This window comes from Perca flavescens, chromosome 15 (genome assembly GCF_004354835.1).
Source record: "Perca flavescens isolate YP-PL-M2 chromosome 15, PFLA_1.0, whole genome shotgun sequence".
NCBI lineage: Eukaryota > Metazoa > Chordata > Actinopteri > Perciformes > Percidae > Perca > Perca flavescens.
In genome coordinates, this window is record NC_041345.1 from 18,824,172 (window position 1) to 18,842,417 (window position 18,246).

At 41.6% G+C, this 18,246-nt stretch overlaps 1 protein-coding gene across 1 annotated transcript in view; it reads left to right on the forward strand.

Annotated features, from left to right (window-relative positions):
- The window catches only part of lasp1 (LIM and SH3 protein 1), a 31,187-nt gene extending 12,941 nt beyond the window's left edge, over positions 1-18,246 (forward strand). The window contains exons 3-7 of the mRNA XM_028599316.1: positions 4,410-4,494; positions 9,905-10,012; positions 12,964-13,039; positions 13,908-14,002; positions 14,530-18,246. Of these exons, the coding sequence (XP_028455117.1) occupies positions 4,410-4,494; positions 9,905-10,012; positions 12,964-13,039; positions 13,908-14,002; positions 14,530-14,703 (538 nt within the window). The 3' untranslated portion in view covers positions 14,704-18,246. The remainder of the gene's footprint in view (positions 1-4,409; positions 4,495-9,904; positions 10,013-12,963; positions 13,040-13,907; positions 14,003-14,529) is intronic.

Genomic DNA, 18,246 nt, shown 5'->3' on the forward strand with positions numbered 1-18,246 from the left:
TGCAGCCTTAATGACTGATAGTCCAGAAATGAATTTGAACATCAATGTGGTGTTATTAAGAGGGGTCACAAATGCCTTGATTTAGTGTTATCATTCAGAAAGCCTGCCAGCTTTCTTGCTTTTAACACTATCTCAAATCATTTGGTGATATGTTGTTGATAAATAACCGGTCAAGATTAAAACCACTTTCATAATGTGGCATGGCACTGTTTCTGGGGATGTGCTGCCTTATATTGTAGTCCGGGAAAGAGCTTTTTTTCTCATTTAAAGATATATGAGCTTCATTGTATAATGGATTCTGCTGGTCACAAACTTCTCTGCCTGTTGCTTTCTAGCTTCTCCTTCATCAGTGCTGCCTCTAGTGTGTGTGTGTGTGTGTGTGTGTGTGTGTGTGTGTGTGTGTGTGTGTGTGTGTGTGTGTGTGTGTGTGTGTGTGTGTGTGTGTGTGTGTGTGTGTGTGTGTGTGTGTGTGTGTGTGTGTGTGTGTGTGTGTGTGTGTGTGTGTGTGTGTGTGTGAGATGAGACATCTGTTCAGATTTTACATGTAGATGCAGGGCTCCAGACTAACTTTTTTCACTAGGAGCACAGTGGCCCCCTACTGAAATTTTTAGGGCCGCAACCAGAACATTTAGGGACACACACCGTAAATCAACATGATAACCAAATATTCACATTTCTACTAATTTCCACTGTATTACTAATAAATGCTTTGATAATAGATGCAGAAATTACAATGTGCTGTTTCAAATTCAGTGTCACTTTTGAAGATGCAACATAGAAGGCACCATTGCTGTCATGACAGTAAACAAAATATTAAAAAATATACCAACTCTAGTCTACAATTACAATGAATTCACCTTAAAATGAAACATGCATTGTTTAGGCTACTACCCTTACGGTTGGGTACCTTTTGCATCTGAACCAATATCGGTACCGATACCTGAAATTATAACGGTACATTTTTTCGGTACTCTCCCTCTGTAATTACAAAACAATTATTTCAGTTGTAAAAATAATTCCAAACCTATTTATCCTATGTAGTTAGAACATTATGTTATTTTATTATTAATTTATTATATATGTTACACTCTAAAGAAATAAAAAAATAAATAAAAATAAAACCCCTCCCTCTCTCCTCCCAAACCCTTCCCTACAACCTATTAAATTGAATAATTATTCATTTCTTACTCACTGTAACTATTTTAGCCTGTTGTATTTTCATCATGACCGTTTTTAACTGCTCTTTAATGTTTCATGTAAAGCACTTTGAGTTGCCTTATTGCTGAAAGGTGAAAGCTGCTGTAGAAATAAAGTTGCCTTGCCTTACAGCCTCAGCCTGTCAGTCAGTCACCAGGGCACAGTTGCACACTGTTGAGCCTGCTGCTTGTCTCAGAGGAAGTGTAATGTCAACAGCACCGTGACTGTTTTTAATATTATATAGCAACAAACGCTGTCTGCATGAAGTTTTTAAAAACTGTAACCATACTTGAAACCACTTTAGCGGCATCACTCACTGTGACTTCAACAAAACAGCCGACGTAGTTTGCGCCGATCGCAACTCTGCGAGTGTGTGTGTTTGTGTCGGAGCACCGCTCTCTGTCAATTTTCAGAGAGGACAGATAAGCTTGCGCTTACGCGCTCAGGTACCTACGTTTCGACATTTAACGTGTAAAAAATGGGGGCAAATTTACTGGTCGCACATGTGCGACTGGATGTAAAATTCAGTCGCGCACACTCAAATTTTGGTCGCAAAATGCGACCATTTGGTTGCAGTCTGGAGCCCTGAGATGAAATGTTCCTGCTGAATGATGCATTACAACCTTTCCAGGTCTCACAGGGTCAAGCCGGCCACAACATCTCCTGGTTCCACTATGCAAACAGGCCTCTCCTCCTGCACAGTAGGCATTTTGTGTGTGTGTGTGTGTGTTTGTGCATGTGTGATTACACATGCGTGGCCACCTCACTCCTCCACCCCAGCAGTACCTCTTCTCCCCCCCATTTTGATCACTCCCTCTTTTTAGCGTTCACAGGGCTAACTGAGTTTCTGCATGTGTCACCCACTCCCATCTGCGACTTATTACCTTGTTATACAACCTGACACTAGATGAGTGTTCCTGTGACTCACTCATAGCCTCAAACATCCACGAAAATGCGAGCATTGTTACACACAGACACATATTACAAGATCCCACTGAGTCAGTAAGCTTACATCTTCAACCCTGTTGTGTGTTTGTGTAGCTATGTATTGACCCTTAAGTGCAAGGACGGTTTCTAAAGCCGCATTAAAGATGAAAGGAACGCACAACACACAAGCAGGGGTTTTCAGACACACTGTTGCTTTGTGAAAGGAAGTGTGTTCCACCACAAACAAGACACGCCCAACTCCAGAGAAAAATGAACATATTAGTTGGCAAGCTTTGGTGAAGGGACAGTCCCCCAAAAAGAGAGAGAGATACACTACTGGGAAATAAAGGGGCATATATATAGCAGCCAGTTGGTGAATTTTTCTAAATCTAAACCCATTTAGATTTATTTTGGGATTGTCTCCATACAGATATGCTTTTGTCAGATGCAACTATATTTTTCATAACTGCCAGTCAGCATTGATTAGACTTACAGCAATAAAGGATGGGTTCCTGAGACTTAAATCACCTTTATTAATTAATGTAAATTGAGAGCATTAGGAAATAGACCTGAAACACTACAGATAAATATCAGTGTCACAACATTTTAGCCATGTACCCTTGTGTTTGCCCCCTTATTTAAAATGTAACCGATAGTTATGTAGGTTTGCACTCCACTTGTATATAACAAACAAATGAAAAAGACAGAGTGGTGTGCCTGCTTAGTAGACACCCTTTCATTAGTTCTATGATTAGATATCTCGCATCAATAAAAGACTAGCTTCATTTGCATTGTTTGATCAGCTTGTTCCCAGCCTGCCCGGCCACATAGCAAACCGCTACATCTGCCTACTATATCTGCATGTTGCTGATAGCTTCCTTTTTAGGAAAATGAGTGCTAGCAGTTGTAAAAGCCTAGTGTTTGAGCCTACACAGACCTGCATGTGTTTTGTATGAATGAAAGCAGGGATCAAGTGCTTGTGTTTGTTGTGTATCACAGAGCTTCAATGCCAGCTTCATTCAACTTCTCCAGCTACACTCATGTTCCGCTCCCTACTCTCTGAAATTATTTAATTTAATATTTTGGGGTTCCTTTTAAAGTGGCTCCTTTTTCTTTCTTTTTTTAAGAGTGCTTTACTTTATGTGAAATAGCCAACCACAATCCTTATGTTGCAGTTCTTTTTACATCCCATGATCACAATGCTAATTCAGTTTGTTTACCATGTTGTCAAGGAAACTGTAACCATATTGCCTAAATGGGTTACCCAGAGGCACAGATAGTGGTTGAAGATTTTTTAGGTCAACCAGCACCCTGAGGCAGGCTGGGAACTGCAGTCCATATGAGCTGTTAGAGAAGCTGTGAGGGCTCTTCCTCTTCTACTGGATTTAAGCCATGCGTTTTTGCTGCCTTGGCTCACACTGAACTGGCAGGCACCATTATTTGTTGACCTGGAGGTTACATGTGCACAGAAGCCTCCAGTGTATAAAAACACAGACTTGCACGCACTAACCATTGACAGTGGTTTATGTGATCAATAAGTAAGCGTGTGCGATGAATGGCTTTTGGAAGGATACTTGGTGTGCTGCATGTCTGCGTGTTACTGCTTACTTGTGTGTATTTACTGTATGTTTGTTATATTTGTTTCAGGCTGAGCATTTTCTCCTGAGCAGTAGGAGGTTGGGTGGTTGTGGTTTTGTCATGGTCAAGAAAATTCCCAGAATTTTATTCAGAAAAGAGACTCTCCTTCACGCTCTGCTGAAAGGGGCTGCCCATGACATCATTCACACTCACCCACTGTCTCTTTGACCCTGTTGCTGTGTCTGTTGCGTGCTGTGTCTCTTCCTGTTATCCCCCATAGAGCTTCCCCCATATGTGTGTATGCGCATATGTTTGTGCCTGTGTTTTGTAAGCATGGAAAGCTTTTTCCACACCTGCCATGGCTCGCCTCCAAAACTCTGCAACCTTCAGGCTCTCATTCCCCCACACAGCCCCTGCCTGCACTTCCTCTTTTTCAGACTACCTTGGCTCCCACTGACAGAGCATTGTGTGTTATACTGACATGCTTTTTGTCTACAGGGGCTCCTAACTCAACCTCAGGACCACCTTGAATAACAAACGCCCTCACTGTGGGGCCACAGACTGCACACTGCTTGAGTTATGCTGTTTTTTCTCATAGAGTCGAGGCTTGAGCGTCACAGTGGGAGCCTGAGTAGAAGCTGGCATCTGCCTGTGTGTGTTTACTGTGTACTGACATTCTTTTGCTGTTTTGTGTGTCTATTTTTTAGACACTACCCTAAGACAACATTCACCTGTGTGACTGACACTCCAGAGAACAACCGCCTCAAACAGCAGAGCAAGATGCAGAGCCAGGTATCTCTCTCTCTCTCTCTCTCTCTCTCTCTCTGCTAGCAGCTACTCAGGGTTCATGTCTAATTGAAACTTCAGTTTTGAAATCACAGTTTGTTCACATTTTGACATTGTTCAACAAAGCAGCCAATAAAAAAAAAAAGCCTGATTTGAGTTAACCCTAAACATTGATCTGGGATTAAGTACTTTCACAAAGCTTCATTCAAGTTTGTACATTCATTTGAGATTTGAAGAGAGGGCTGGGAGGTCCACAAGCATGTAATGGTGTGATAAATAGGATGTTATGGTGACAAAAAAAGGTAAAAGTTATTTCAAAGAAAAAATAAAACTTGGCTCTCTGGACACATCCTCAGAGATGAGCAATTCGAACACAAGAATGTTGGATCATGTTGTCCATCATCAATGGATCAGTTACTGAGGCTTTGGAGCCCAAGCCAGTGTGGAGGAATACGCAGCTTCCCAAATTATCGGTTCAGTCTTTTTAATGTCAAATCCAACAGAAATACACAAGAATACTAGAACCCCTTAAATTATATTAAATAGTTATGCACTTTGGAAATATCAAATAGGATGTTGCTTAAATCTGGTTTGCCACACTTTCCGTTTCCTTTTATTGGCAGTTGAAAAAGAGAGCTTATTGTGTAAGAAAGCATTGCAGAATAAATGTCCTTAACTTTAATTATAGCCCATTTACCTTTTTTTAGTTTAAATAAACTGGCAAAAGTCTAGAAAGCACTGCCTTTCAGTTGAGCATTGTAATTCTGCCTAAGCGCGAGGTTCAGCTTGGCCTGAGAATTATCCTAATAAGAACCAGGTTAGTCTGAAGAAATAGTATGTTTTCAATTGTAACAAAGCTTGACCACATTTGAACCTATTTGTGAAAACTGATTTTCCTGAAAAAAAAGTAGGTGTAGTCCATCAGACTGCCTGTCTGTGATTGACTGGTTAAATTTAAAGTGGGATATTCTTTTTGAAATCCAAACTCAAATAAGACAAATATTCTGTAATAATCCTGGTTTAACCTACAGCCCTCTTGTTGCACACTGCTGAGAGCAGTAGTGTTAATGTGTCTGGCTGTCATTTTTATGCTTTTTTCATGATGGTTGCAAACTGGATTATAGCCTAATAAATCGTGCAGTTTATACCATGCCATGTTTGCTGTGGCCCAGTACGGATGCACTATACCTTCCTCTGCATTGTTGTTGCTGGGCCACCTAAGTGTACTGATCATAGATCCTCCAAAATTATCTCTGCACCTGTTTTTATCAAGTAGCCCCCAGTCTTAGGTCCCAAGTCTAATTTTTAACCACATAAAACCCTACTATGGCTTTTCTTCCGGAAGCAAAAATAACAAAGACCCAAATATATTCTAAGATATAAAAAACTTTCATTAGAATTCTTCTGAACTGGGTCATGTGTTATTGCCTTGATAAAGATGGCTCTGATAGAGAGTCAGATTTGTACTCACAAATGGACTTTTAACAATGTTTCGCCAGGTTTGCTGTCTGTAGTTAAAGAAAGCATAACAAATCACAAATTAACTGGCTATAAAATGTTAAATATGGTGGCAAACTAGCATCAGACAGTCGTCAACTCTGAAGGCTGTCGTGAGGTTTCCCTTCTCTTAAACATACAATGATGTCTGGGGCATGTAGGGGCAGTAGAAAACCCCCTTTTTAAATGCAGTCATTTTGAGCCTCAATCACAAAAAAGCTCTGCAAGATTCTGGAGGGACTGATATATGGGTCTGAATGGTGGGAGGATTCAGGTGGGAGGATTCAGAAGGAAAAGCTGAAGGAGAGGCTTGTTTTCTCTGCATGTAGTAGAGGCGAGCGTGTTCAGAAGAGGAGGCAGGGCTTATCAAAGAAAGCACATCCCTCGTCTTATCCGGGTGTCAGTGTCAAACACTACGGATGAGACTGGGGTGTGTGTATGTGAGAAGGGTTTTTGTGTTCAGTATCAGGCTGGGTCAGTGGTCTTGTGAGGGAGGGGGGTGACTGAGGGATTGAGGGACAGATGGTGTTTTTCTACATGGATTGTACATCCTAACAGCCCCCCACAAACACTCAACCATACACCAAGAGACCGTCATTATAGTAATGGTTGATCATAGTCACGAGCCTAAGAATGAGATTATTAATACACAAAAGATATTTGTGTGTGAAGGATTTGTGTAATCATTAACAGAGGATTCTTTCTCTACTCTATAGCACGTGATCATAGTGGAGAGGAAACTATGATTTCACGAAATACCCAAAGCTTTTAACAGAAGTAGATTGGTCTAAAATGATTTACGATCAAAAAGTTCCCATCAAAAAGAGGATACAGGTGACAAGGGCTGCTCAAATATGCTTTTGGGTACAGAAAACTGAAGAAAAAATTGCTGATTGTGCTGCACCTCAACCAGACTACCAGAAAGAAAAGGTCGTTTTTAAAGAACTTCCTGTTAAGCAACAGAATATTTGAGCTTCAGCGGTATTTTATAATATAATTATGTTTTTTACCCCCTTCACTTGTCTTTGATTTTAAAATAAATTCCAATAGATAATTCAAAATGGAATATAATGCCCATTAGTCACACACATGTGCATGTGTAGTTTATGTTTAGATTATATGAAATAAGCCTCTTGCAATATGATGCTTGTGTGCGATAGTATCAGTGTTGTGTACTCTTTGTGAGTGCATCTGTGTCACATAAGGAAGTTGAAGATGTTTGTGGAAAACTGTGGCCATCTAACCTTCGCCAACACCGCGGCTGCGTTGCTACGGGAACACTATTGCTATGGTAGCAGGGTAGAGGTTTGTCACACCTCATTACAATACTTTGCGGGGCGAAACAGATAGAAACAAGACAGAGAGAGAGAGAGTTAGAAATAAAGAAACTGGAGAGAACCAATTGGGGAGGAGGAGAGGGAGAGCAATGAGGTGCACATTAGCGAGGGGAAGAAAAAGAAGGAAGAGAGAGAGAGAGAGAGAGAGAGAGAGAGGTGCAGGGTGAAAGAGGAAGAGATAAAAGTAAATCCCCAGAGGAAGGAAAGCTAGAGGAATGCAAATAGAAGCAGAGAGAGAGAGATTATAATGAGGAAGCGCTCCAGCTCTATGGGACGACTGTCTGTTGCTGTTGAGGCAGTAAAATATGAATGAATGAAAAAGGAGAGCAGAGAGAAGGCAGTTTGGGTGGGGGAAGAAAGCAGAGGCATGATTGGAGGAGAAGAAGCTGTTGCATAGGCTGGACCTCAAAAAGACAAAGGAGATAGACTGTGAAATAGAAATAGGGGGGAGGATCATACGTTGACTGATGGGAGCGGAGCGAGAACGCAGGACAAAGATGGGTCGAGGCCACATTAATCTTCCTCATGACTTCTCCTTGTGCGCAGGCTTGAGAGCTGTGTATAATTTCCTGTGGAATGAGGATCAGCCATCGTTTTCACAGAATTTCTCAGCGGCGTCACGCAAGGGGTGGCGGCACATATGGATGTATCACACACACGCACACTATCTGTGAATCACAGCCATGGCATGTCATCACAAGCGATTGGGAGATGAGAGGATTGGTCAGCACTCTGTTCAGCAGTGTCAGACGTTATGTGGACGTCAGGGTGTGGTGGTGGAGCTTTGTTTCCTGGTCTGTTCTTGGTGGAATGCAGGAAATTGGTGCAGTCACCATGGAGGGAGGAGTAAGGGTTTGGTTGATTTGGGTAGGTGGAATTAAGTAGTTTGTCATTGTTGAAATGTCCTCGCACGTGCCTAGGAGATAAGATGGAAAAGAGCCAGGATGTGTAGCTGTTTCTAAAACATGTACCTGACTTCCTGTTTCAGGTTTGTAATTTGGTGTTATGTGGTTGTGGGTTTAAATACCAGAGATCAGGGCGCCTAGGTTGCTCACCTGGTAGAGTGCGCACCCATATAAACAGGCTTAGTCCTCGACGCAGGGGCCGCGGCATCAATTCTGACCTGCGGCCCTTTGCTGCATGTCATTCCCCCTCTCTACCCCCTTTCAAGTTAAGCTGTCCTGTTGGAAATAAAGGCCTAAAATGGCCAACAAATTATCTCTAAATACCAGAGATCAGCCACAAGGCAGCTGTGAGGGCGAGCATTGTAATTTCTGATATTCATCTGACGCTGCATGGGCTGGACATTTCCTCTTCTGCCCTTTGAGTCAGGATAGGGTGGGGAGGTTGGAAAAAACACACACACACACACACATATAAATATATATATATATAGACACAGTTTGTCATACACTACCTCTCATTTATGACCATGTATGGTTGTTACCACGTCCTGTATGTAAGGCATTTACTCCCCAGCAAACAGGAAGTGAACGTCACCACAAAAGACTACTCAATATACGTTGGACCAACCTTACTCTGCTTGCACTCGTAGCACACACACAATGCTAATGCTTACTTCAGTCGTAGTTTATCCGTACGAAAATGTTGATTATTTAAGCTGCAGAACTCAAACCCTTCTGTATCTATGCTTTAAATAAAATGGGGATATAAGGTCTCTTATTTGTTGTATTAGTTTCAAACTTCTGCTTTACAGTGAGAAATGTAACAAACTCAATGCGCCAAAAGGTGATAAAATGTTTATTGAAGCACATGCATAATTCTATTAAAATATGGGCTGAAAGGGGCGCCTGGATAGCTCACCTGGTTGAGCGTGCGCCCCATGTACTAAGGCTCAATCCTTGACGCAGATGTTGCAGGTTCAATTCCAACCCGCGGCCCGTGGCTGCATGCAGTTTCCCCTCTCTCTCCCCTTTCACATCTTCAGCTGTCCTACAATATAAAGGCCTAAAATGCCCAAATATATAACTAAATAAAACAATATTAATAATATGGGCTGAAATGTATTGTTGTCCGCAGTTAGAAAAATACTTAATAATGAGAAAAATGCACTTTTTAACTTGAGTTGATATTTCTGGAATTTCATCTAACAGTGTCGAGCTGTAATGAAGTCAAAAGTAAAACCATTTTTCTGTCCGTAAATTTTTTTTTATTAGGCCAAATGTAAGCTCAGGACTGGTCCATTTGTCAAGCCAAGTACAAGTACTTATAAGGTGGACTCTGATACCACATATACTATAGGCAAAGAGCATAACCTTATTATTTTTAAAGAAATAATAAATTAACTTCAATCAAGCAGAAAAATATCAAGACAAATCTTTTGTGATTTTTGTTGTTGTTGTTGCTTTAATCTGTATATGTTGAAAGAATCTAGGTCAGAGCATCTATAAATAATCATTTGCGCTGCATCTGTTGAATTTTCCTTGTTGACTCACACAAATGCATTGAAACGGGCCGGGCATTTTCATTTCAGCCGGAAACGTGGCACACACTGTATTGTTTGCCTTGCATGGTTGTAACCCCTCGTTTTGTTTCCCACATGAATCCTGTTTGCTCTACAGGTTCTCTACAGGGAGGATTTTGAGAAGAATAAAGGGAAAGGTTTCAGCGTGGTCGCAGACACGCCAGAGATGCAGAGAATTAAGAAATCGCAGAATCAAATCAGCAATGTAAGTGTCCGCAATACAGTCATCAAGACAATCGCCCCTCCCTGAACCTGTATTATTTTATCTCTAAATCGTAACAGAAGAGCTCCTAATTGTTTTAGTATTTTGACAAAGCTTGAACATTTAGAGCTCTTCTGGTGCTGTTCCCCTCCTGAGAGCCTGGTGTGAAGCCAGTCTGGTGTAAATTGATTAGTTTCTCTATATAACTATAATCTCTTTGCCAATCTTGAACTGACAATTTGTTCTGAGGAGGATAACTGGTCTATATTAAAGTAAACTAGAAAAGGAATTGCAGCTTCAAGCTACCTTTAGACCGGTCAAGCTTATCTGGTGCATCATTAAAGATTTTGCATAATACTTAATGTCCGCTCTGACTTTCTACAATTCACCAGTGGAAACCACCAGAACTTTCTTTGTTTCACTTCCTGAGATTATCTGCACCTTCTTCATCTCAGGCCTCAAAGAGCTTCACTCGATTACGATCATGCCTTTTTTAATAATATTTTGCATTTTGTTTTTTAAGTATCTCGCACTTAGTCACTGACCAGGGCATGTGAGCGGAGTGGAGCAGTGAGATTTTCCGCTTCTCGCGCACAAAGCCGTTTGTTCCCTCCGCTCCCCCACTCAAAGCCACTCCACGTCTCTCCACTCAAGACAAATAGCTCACTGCTTACTCCAGAAAGAAAACCTGTGTTTATATTTATCAGATAAACCGTGCCCGCCCTCCCTCCATGCCGCCAGTGCCCGCCCGGAGATCCTTGCTCACCCAGTGGCAAAAAAGTCTGCCGGATGACAGGCAGCGGCATGGAGGGAGGGTGTGCGGCGTTCATCTGCATGTTCTGTAGAAACACAGAGACGGGCTCAGTTATGCTTCAAACTCATGGTGTGAGAGGTACTGGAGCAGGATTGGAGTGGGAGATAAGGCGACCCTCCAACTTTATAAAAAAAAAAAAAAAAATCTGCTCTGCACTCCATCCAAAATTCTCGTGCTCGCTCACGCTCTGCTCACATGCTCTGCTCCGACATCAGTGAATGTCAGGCTTCCTCTGCTAACGCCGCTCCTCATTTATAGTAATGGAATTCTCCTGAAATCACTCTCCACATGGATGATTCTCCTCACTCTCCACTCTTCTCTCCCTCAGCTCCCGTTATCGATTTGCCATTTCTCTGTAAATGCTGGACAGCGATGTAGAAAGGCATGCAGTGTTTACCTTGTTTCCTCAGACTGCTTAAGTCAGCTGTGAAGGTCTTTTTTTCCCCCCATGTGAAACACACTCAGACACAAGGCAAACGTCATTACACATAACCAGATCTGCACTGGCCTTGCTAATGGCATAATTAGTGTGCAGGGTGATGGGTGATGGATAATCACTGCTTTCATGTGGTGAAAGATCTTGCATGTCTAAGATCAAGGAAATTTGCCTGGCAGAGAAGGATACACATATATTACATGTATTTATGGGTGCACACACACAAGTCACATCAACATAAAAAGTGCATTATGGCGGGATAGATCCTCAAGTGTTTTTACTCAGAACTGATAAACAAAACATCTGCTTTCAATGAGTGCGTCATTCACAGCCAAGCGTAAGGGAACCACTCCAGATGAATTGTACATCTTTTTCTGTTTTGTTCTCTTCCCTGTGAAAGTAAGAAACAACAAACCAGTTTATGTCAGCAATTTTAAGCCTTTCACTTCTACTGGTCCTGATTTGTCATTCTTATTATCTGTCTTTGTTTTTTTTGTTTTTTTTGCTTAGTCAGGACTTTTCACTCTTGGTCGACTCTCTTCTATTTTCCGTCACCTTCCTCTTGTCGAGCAGCAAAGACTGAGAAGTACAGTAGTATGGGGGGGGGTTAGTTCAGTAGCAGCTTGGGCACTTCCTGTAAATACACACACACACACACACACACACACACACACACACACACACACACACACACACACACACACCATCTGTTTGACCTGCTCCTTCAAAACAAACAATATAATCTCCCTCACACACTCTCATTTAGCATATTGCACTTGAAAACAGTCACTGTGTTCTCTCAGTTACTCTCTTCACTGTCCTTGCACAAACACTCCCATCCAGTCTGTGAACACACTCCTTGCTAACGCCACCGGCACAGTGAGCTCTTTGACCGCGGCTGTAAGCGAGGACAGAATCAGGGTTGTAAATCTTGGCCGAGACACTGTGAGTCAGTCTGTTATCAGCCTGGTAATAAGGGAGACGGGTTATTTGGTGCAGTCATAGAGTAGTCACTCAGTTTCAGTTTCATTGGTGTGGCCCTGTTTTAATGTTGTAACACTGAATGCAGCCTTTGTCTCGCTGGCTGGAGAGATTGTAGGTTGATCATGAACTCTTTTGAAGCTGAAATTGTAGTGCAGGTGCTTCTTTTTGTTAATTACTCACTTTAGGATTCAAAAAAAGCTTTGAGGAAAATGTTCATTTACAACCGAGAGAGTACCGTATTTATATACACGATTGTAGTTGCATTTTGCTGTGCTTAGTCATATGACCGCCGCCCCCCTCCTCCTCCTCCCTCCCCCCTCAGCATTTCCTCTTGAATCTAGCTGGCTCATTCTCACCCTAAGCGTTCAAGCTTCTAGTTGGTTCCCTTTTTTTCACTTCACCTGTTCTTCCTGATGTGTCAGCAAGGGTTGCTATGCAACTCTGAGCTCACACTACTTCCGGCCTGCTGAGATGTCATATCCTCTCAGCGTCAAGCTGCTTCCGGCTTTGCTTTGCAAGTAGGGGTGCCCCACCTATGGCCACAAACACAGGGGTGCAGAGCAAGTGGGAGACCTCTGGTGGATAGAAAATGTACTACACACTGATGCCTTCCTGGAAAGAGAACCACATCTGTAGATTTCAAGCTCTTGTGTGAAGATGCATGCAGTTTCCCATCTTTTATTTGTGACCTTACACTGCTTGTGTTTGTTTTTTTTGCAGATTAAGTACCATGAGGATTTTGAGAAGAAGAAGATGGTGGGACCGGGCCCAAATCAGCCGAGCAGCCCCAGCCCAGGTATTCCTTATAACACACACCCAAGCGAGGAACTTAATTTACAGATTTAAGCACCTTCTGATATTTCAAAATAAATAAAACCAAAACTGTCTGTATGGCTAGATTAAGCTTTTTTTGTGTTTGGGTAACCCTGATATTTATATTAGACATGTTAGGTTCTCTGAATAAAGTACACCAAGTATCTACATTTTCCATCTTGCCCTGTCTATGTTTGGCTCCATCCCCTCAGGCTGTATGAGCTTAACAGGCTGGGTGTAATCACACCACTCGGGGATCTTGGTTGTAACTTGTTCACTGCCCTGCCCTGCGTTCAGTCCATTTAGCTATACAAAGTTGCGTTGCTGCAGAAATTGCAGTATTTCAAATTCATGAAAATAATTCTAATAATGCATATTGTGACATTTAAATGGTCAGATCCATGGACATCACTCAAGCCAAAAGATTGGTTGCTAAAGCTAAAAAATTAGCAACTTTGAAGTCGTAAGTATGAACATTATGTCGGAAAGTTACTTGAAGCATTAGCAGGTCAGTGACAAAGTTACAGCTAAGTATTTAAATGTGCTTGCTGTTTGTATTTGAAATACCTGATTTACACTTAAACAGAAAGGTATTGTTCAGTAGGTAATCCAGAGCCATGGGCTGCACGTCTTGGCTTGCCGTGTTTTTGAATTCCTCGCTCTCTCAAAGAGTCTATGCAGACATACAAACAGGAGTACATACATGTATTTGCATTATATGGATTTTAAACTGTTAATTCTCCTCTGCCAAAACAATCACGGTATAGTCCCCAGCAAGTCTGGTGTCTGAGTAGCAATAAACAATGTCCAGCTCATTCATCTGCACTCCGCTTTTCCTCCTGTTTGACCAGGATACCAGCCACCTGCAGCCTCTCAGAACTTCCACTATGAGCCCACTCCTGCACCAGTGCATCAGGCGGCTGCCGCCCCGCCTCCCAGCGCCGGGGTAGGTCCTCCATTGCCTTGATGAATTCCAACCCTGAAAAGAATCAGTAGACATTGTTGAATATTAAAAAGAACAAATTTACACTTCATTGAAAAAACTACTATGGCCTTTTTTACACTTCATAATTTGTATTTTTAAGTAAAGCTTAAAATATATATATATATATATATATATATATATATATATATATATATATAAATAAAAAAAAGATGAACTAAAGTCGATCTGCAACTTTTTTGATAATCGTTAAAGCTTAAATATTGTCTGCTTTTCTTACCCTTCTATGTTTTGGACTATTTATTTACTATTTAGGAAATCATAATGGGCATTTTTAACTATTTAGACTTGGACAGTAAATAACACAATGTTAGCGTCTATCCCTGGTAATAGTATTGATATAGTTAGTTTAGTAGCAGGCATGTGTAAACGATTTTTAAATAAAAAACACGCTCTTACAAAGATGATTTCTGCCATACCCGTGGCAGCTGTTGTCAGTAACTAACTCAACTACTTGTTGTCGCCCACAGAAGCGGTACAGGGCAGTGTACGACTACTCTGCTGCCGATGAAGACGAGGTGTCCTTTGTGGACGGAGATGTGATCATAGACGTGCAGCAGATCGACGAGGGCTGGATGTACGGCCGCGTGGAGCGCACCGGCCAGCAGGGCATGCTGCCTGCCAACTACGTGGAGGCCATCTGAGTGAGAGGGAGAGAAAAAGAGGGAGAGAAAACGGAGGAGGTAGAGAAAGGGAGGGAAAGAAGGAAAGGAAAAAGCCCAGTGCCATCTCATCTTAATGCCGCTTTCTCTTGATTTTACTCTTGTCCCCTAATCTGTTCCATGAGACCCTGAACCCCCCGCCCACCCTGCATTCTTGCTCTGCTCTCCCTGTTCCACCACAGACACCCTCTACCTATCTGACTGTCTGTCCTTCTCTGTCTGCCTGCCTGCCTCTTTGTCTGTCTGTCTGTCTGTGCTGATGTCCGTCTCTGTTTGGATGTTTGTCATCCTCTTTATCTTTTCCTGAACCTGACTCCTCTCAAGTGCTGTCACAAGTTGAAAAATGAAAGTCTTAAAAGATAAACTCACAGTTCATCGCAGTATGTCAGGGGTCATGTCGTGTCACACAGTTCCATCCTAGCTATAGCACTTAATCCTAGCACAACATCATGCAAAAATTAGGAAGAAAAGAAAATTTAAAAAGCCCCTTTTCCCCCCTACGAGTCACCACAGCTGCAGACATTCTGTGGAGGAAATAAGGTTGAAGTATGGGTGGGTGTGGCATTTTCATTGGCTTGTTTTTGTTTATTTTCTTTAATATTGCAGTGTGATCTTGGCCAGACTGGAAACACAGTGTAGAATCTCAGTCTATCAAAACTAAGCTTGAATACTTTTGACTTGTGTACATTCCTTTAACCTCTAACCCCTGTTCCACCAATAAGCCAGTTATCATGTCTTAACAGAGAGGTTTTTAATATATTTATAGCTTGACACACATCTCGCCATTGTGTGTGCTTGCGTAGGCACCCTCGTGTTCAGCACTGCATTGTGGGTATCGTTGTAATACTGGAATCGTAGCCTAACTGAAGAGCACCTCCTGTCGTTGCCTTTCTCGGGCGTGTCGGATACAGGAGGGATCAGGGACAAGTTAGTGGACCTTATCAGTCCATCTCTTGCAGCCACACGGAATACATCACCTCTGTCCGTGTGGATGTAGAGTGTGTACACCCTTTTTCCTGTTTCTTGCAGCCTAAATGCCTTCAGTACTGAGAGAATCACAAAGTTATGGTGGAAATGTTAAACTGTTTGGAGAAGGGAGATGGGGACAGGTCAAGTCCTTTGCCCCCCCCTCCTCCCCTCCCCCTTTTGCTACAAAATCACCAAGAAAACGCATACATAAAAGAGAAAGCCAAGCACAACTCTATTGTGTATCTTTCTTTTATTTTGAATTCATTCCACTGTTTTTGTGAGTAAACATTCCTGTCTTTATTTTCCATTTAATGTGAGAGAAATTGTTGAATCGTTGGCTGTGGTAAATGTTCTCATGCTGTTCTATCATTGCCTTTCTTGTTATTGTAAGATGCTTATTTTCAACAACAGAAAGCTAGTGTATTAAATAAATAAACCAGCAACTCAATTTACGAACCAAGGCAGAAGTGTTTATCTAGTCTTGTGCATACACAGTATTGGATCAATTGTGGGATTACTCAACCTGCAGGTTCAGGTGAGAACAGTGCTGGCAGCTTGATTGAGAAATCAGCCGAATGCTCGCACGTTCAAGCCTGTTTCTGATCAGTGAATCTCTCTTATGCTGTTTAATATTCTGGACCTTCTAAGAAAGAGTCATGTTACAGAATGGCATTTGAAATACACATGGAATTATTAATTATCTTATGCCCTGGTCTTTAAAACATTCATAAAGCCAGGCCCGTCCCCTGTATGTCAGGGCCGGCTACTGATGCAAGACAGGAAGCTTCTTTTTTTTTTCTGGCAGGTGAATCCCAAAATTGTTAACTATTTTTGATATTTGACCAGTGAATCAGCCAATATTTACCAGCATTTGGTTGGTGGTGGTCACTAAGATGTAAAGAAAGGTTGGTTCATAAACACAAAATCAAGCATTTAAGTTGCTGGCTATTACACGGAAATGCTGTATCATTCCTTCACTCTAGATACTGTATTTCTGGGAGGACCTTATATGATTTAAAAAAAAAAAAAGAAAATTGACCATTTCTCAGTGGTGTAAATAATCGTATTTCTTATCTCTTAACCCTGATCATACCCCCCCACCCTTCCCCTTCTTTGCTGTTTCATTCTCCTGTGATGCACTGTGACTGCCACAGACTTGAGCAATCAGGGCGTTCCCGTTTTTAAGGTGGGGTGGAGCCATTCAGCTTTATTTAAAGAAACAAGGCTCTTACTATGTAGCTAGATGACATTGTACAATTGTATATGTATCATAAAGGTAAGTTAGGGAAAATGTTTTTACAGGTCATGGTGCTCTGGGAAGTGGCTTGCCTACAGATTAAAGGGGTTCATATTTTTTTGTGAATGTGACTGAGGGGACATAATGCAACTTTAAAAATGTTGACATCGAAAACAATCCAGTTTGGTGCAAGTTAGTGTTGAACATGACAACATTTTTGCAAGTTTCTAATGTGATGAATTGTGAAAGTGCTGATCACTGATTCAGAAAAACTCCCCACCTCAAACAGGTTTCTAGGTTGCCAGACAAACAAAACAAACACACTGTATGTATGCCTGTATTTTGCATTAACCTCTACTTGACAACAGGACAAGTTTATTTGCAAAACAGATGCTAGATGGGAAAGCTGTTTTAGAGCTCACAGTTGTGTTTTCTTGGGTAAACTCAAGAGTTGGTGGTTTGGTTGGTCTTGAAGTGAAATGATTGCAGTTCCTGGCTTATAATGAAGTTTGCTTAAATGTAATTTAATCACAAAGCTACTTACACTGGTGGCCTCCGTTACTCTGCAGATTACATCCAATCCAAACTTTCTTTTGTGTCGAGGGCGTTGATTATGAACATTAATGGTTCTGAATGAAATGGAAAAAAAAAGGTGGCCAAAGACAGGCCAGTGTTGTGTAAGTGTGGCTCAGGATGGATTTGTTAAGGCAAGGTTAACATTTTGGCGTGTGGTGATGCAAGTGTGCAAGGCTGGGGGGAGGGGATTGCTCTCAATCTCTGAGACTGTGAGGCTGGGCAAGTTGTTTGTCTGACCTGGATATTAGTCAGGAGTTAACCTCTTTGCGCCAAATACCGCTCTTCTGCTCTGGCATCACTCACATACTGAACCGTAACTTCATATCATAACCCTGTTTCTGTCTAGTATCCTGTCCACCCGTCTGCTGAGATCCCTCTTTCCTTCAGCCTTCATTGTAGGCTCCTGCGCTTCTGATTAATCATTCCCTGCTTCTATGATACTGGTTATATACCGTAGACTTCGCAGAGTGAAATCATGTAATCCACAATCGGGTTTAGCATTCAGACCGCTTTTGTGCATTCCATCTTAAATTGTTTTGTTTTTTGTATAATTTTGTTATTTTTTTGAATAAAAAAATAAAGAGACCATATGCATATTGACATACAGTAGTCTTGTATTCAAAACTCATTCTGAATACATACTCAGAATTAAGGACCTGATATCATCTCCTCTTACCCTGTTACAGCACTTCAAATTGTACTTATGATTCTGCAGATTCAATAAAATGTCATTTTTTTTCTCA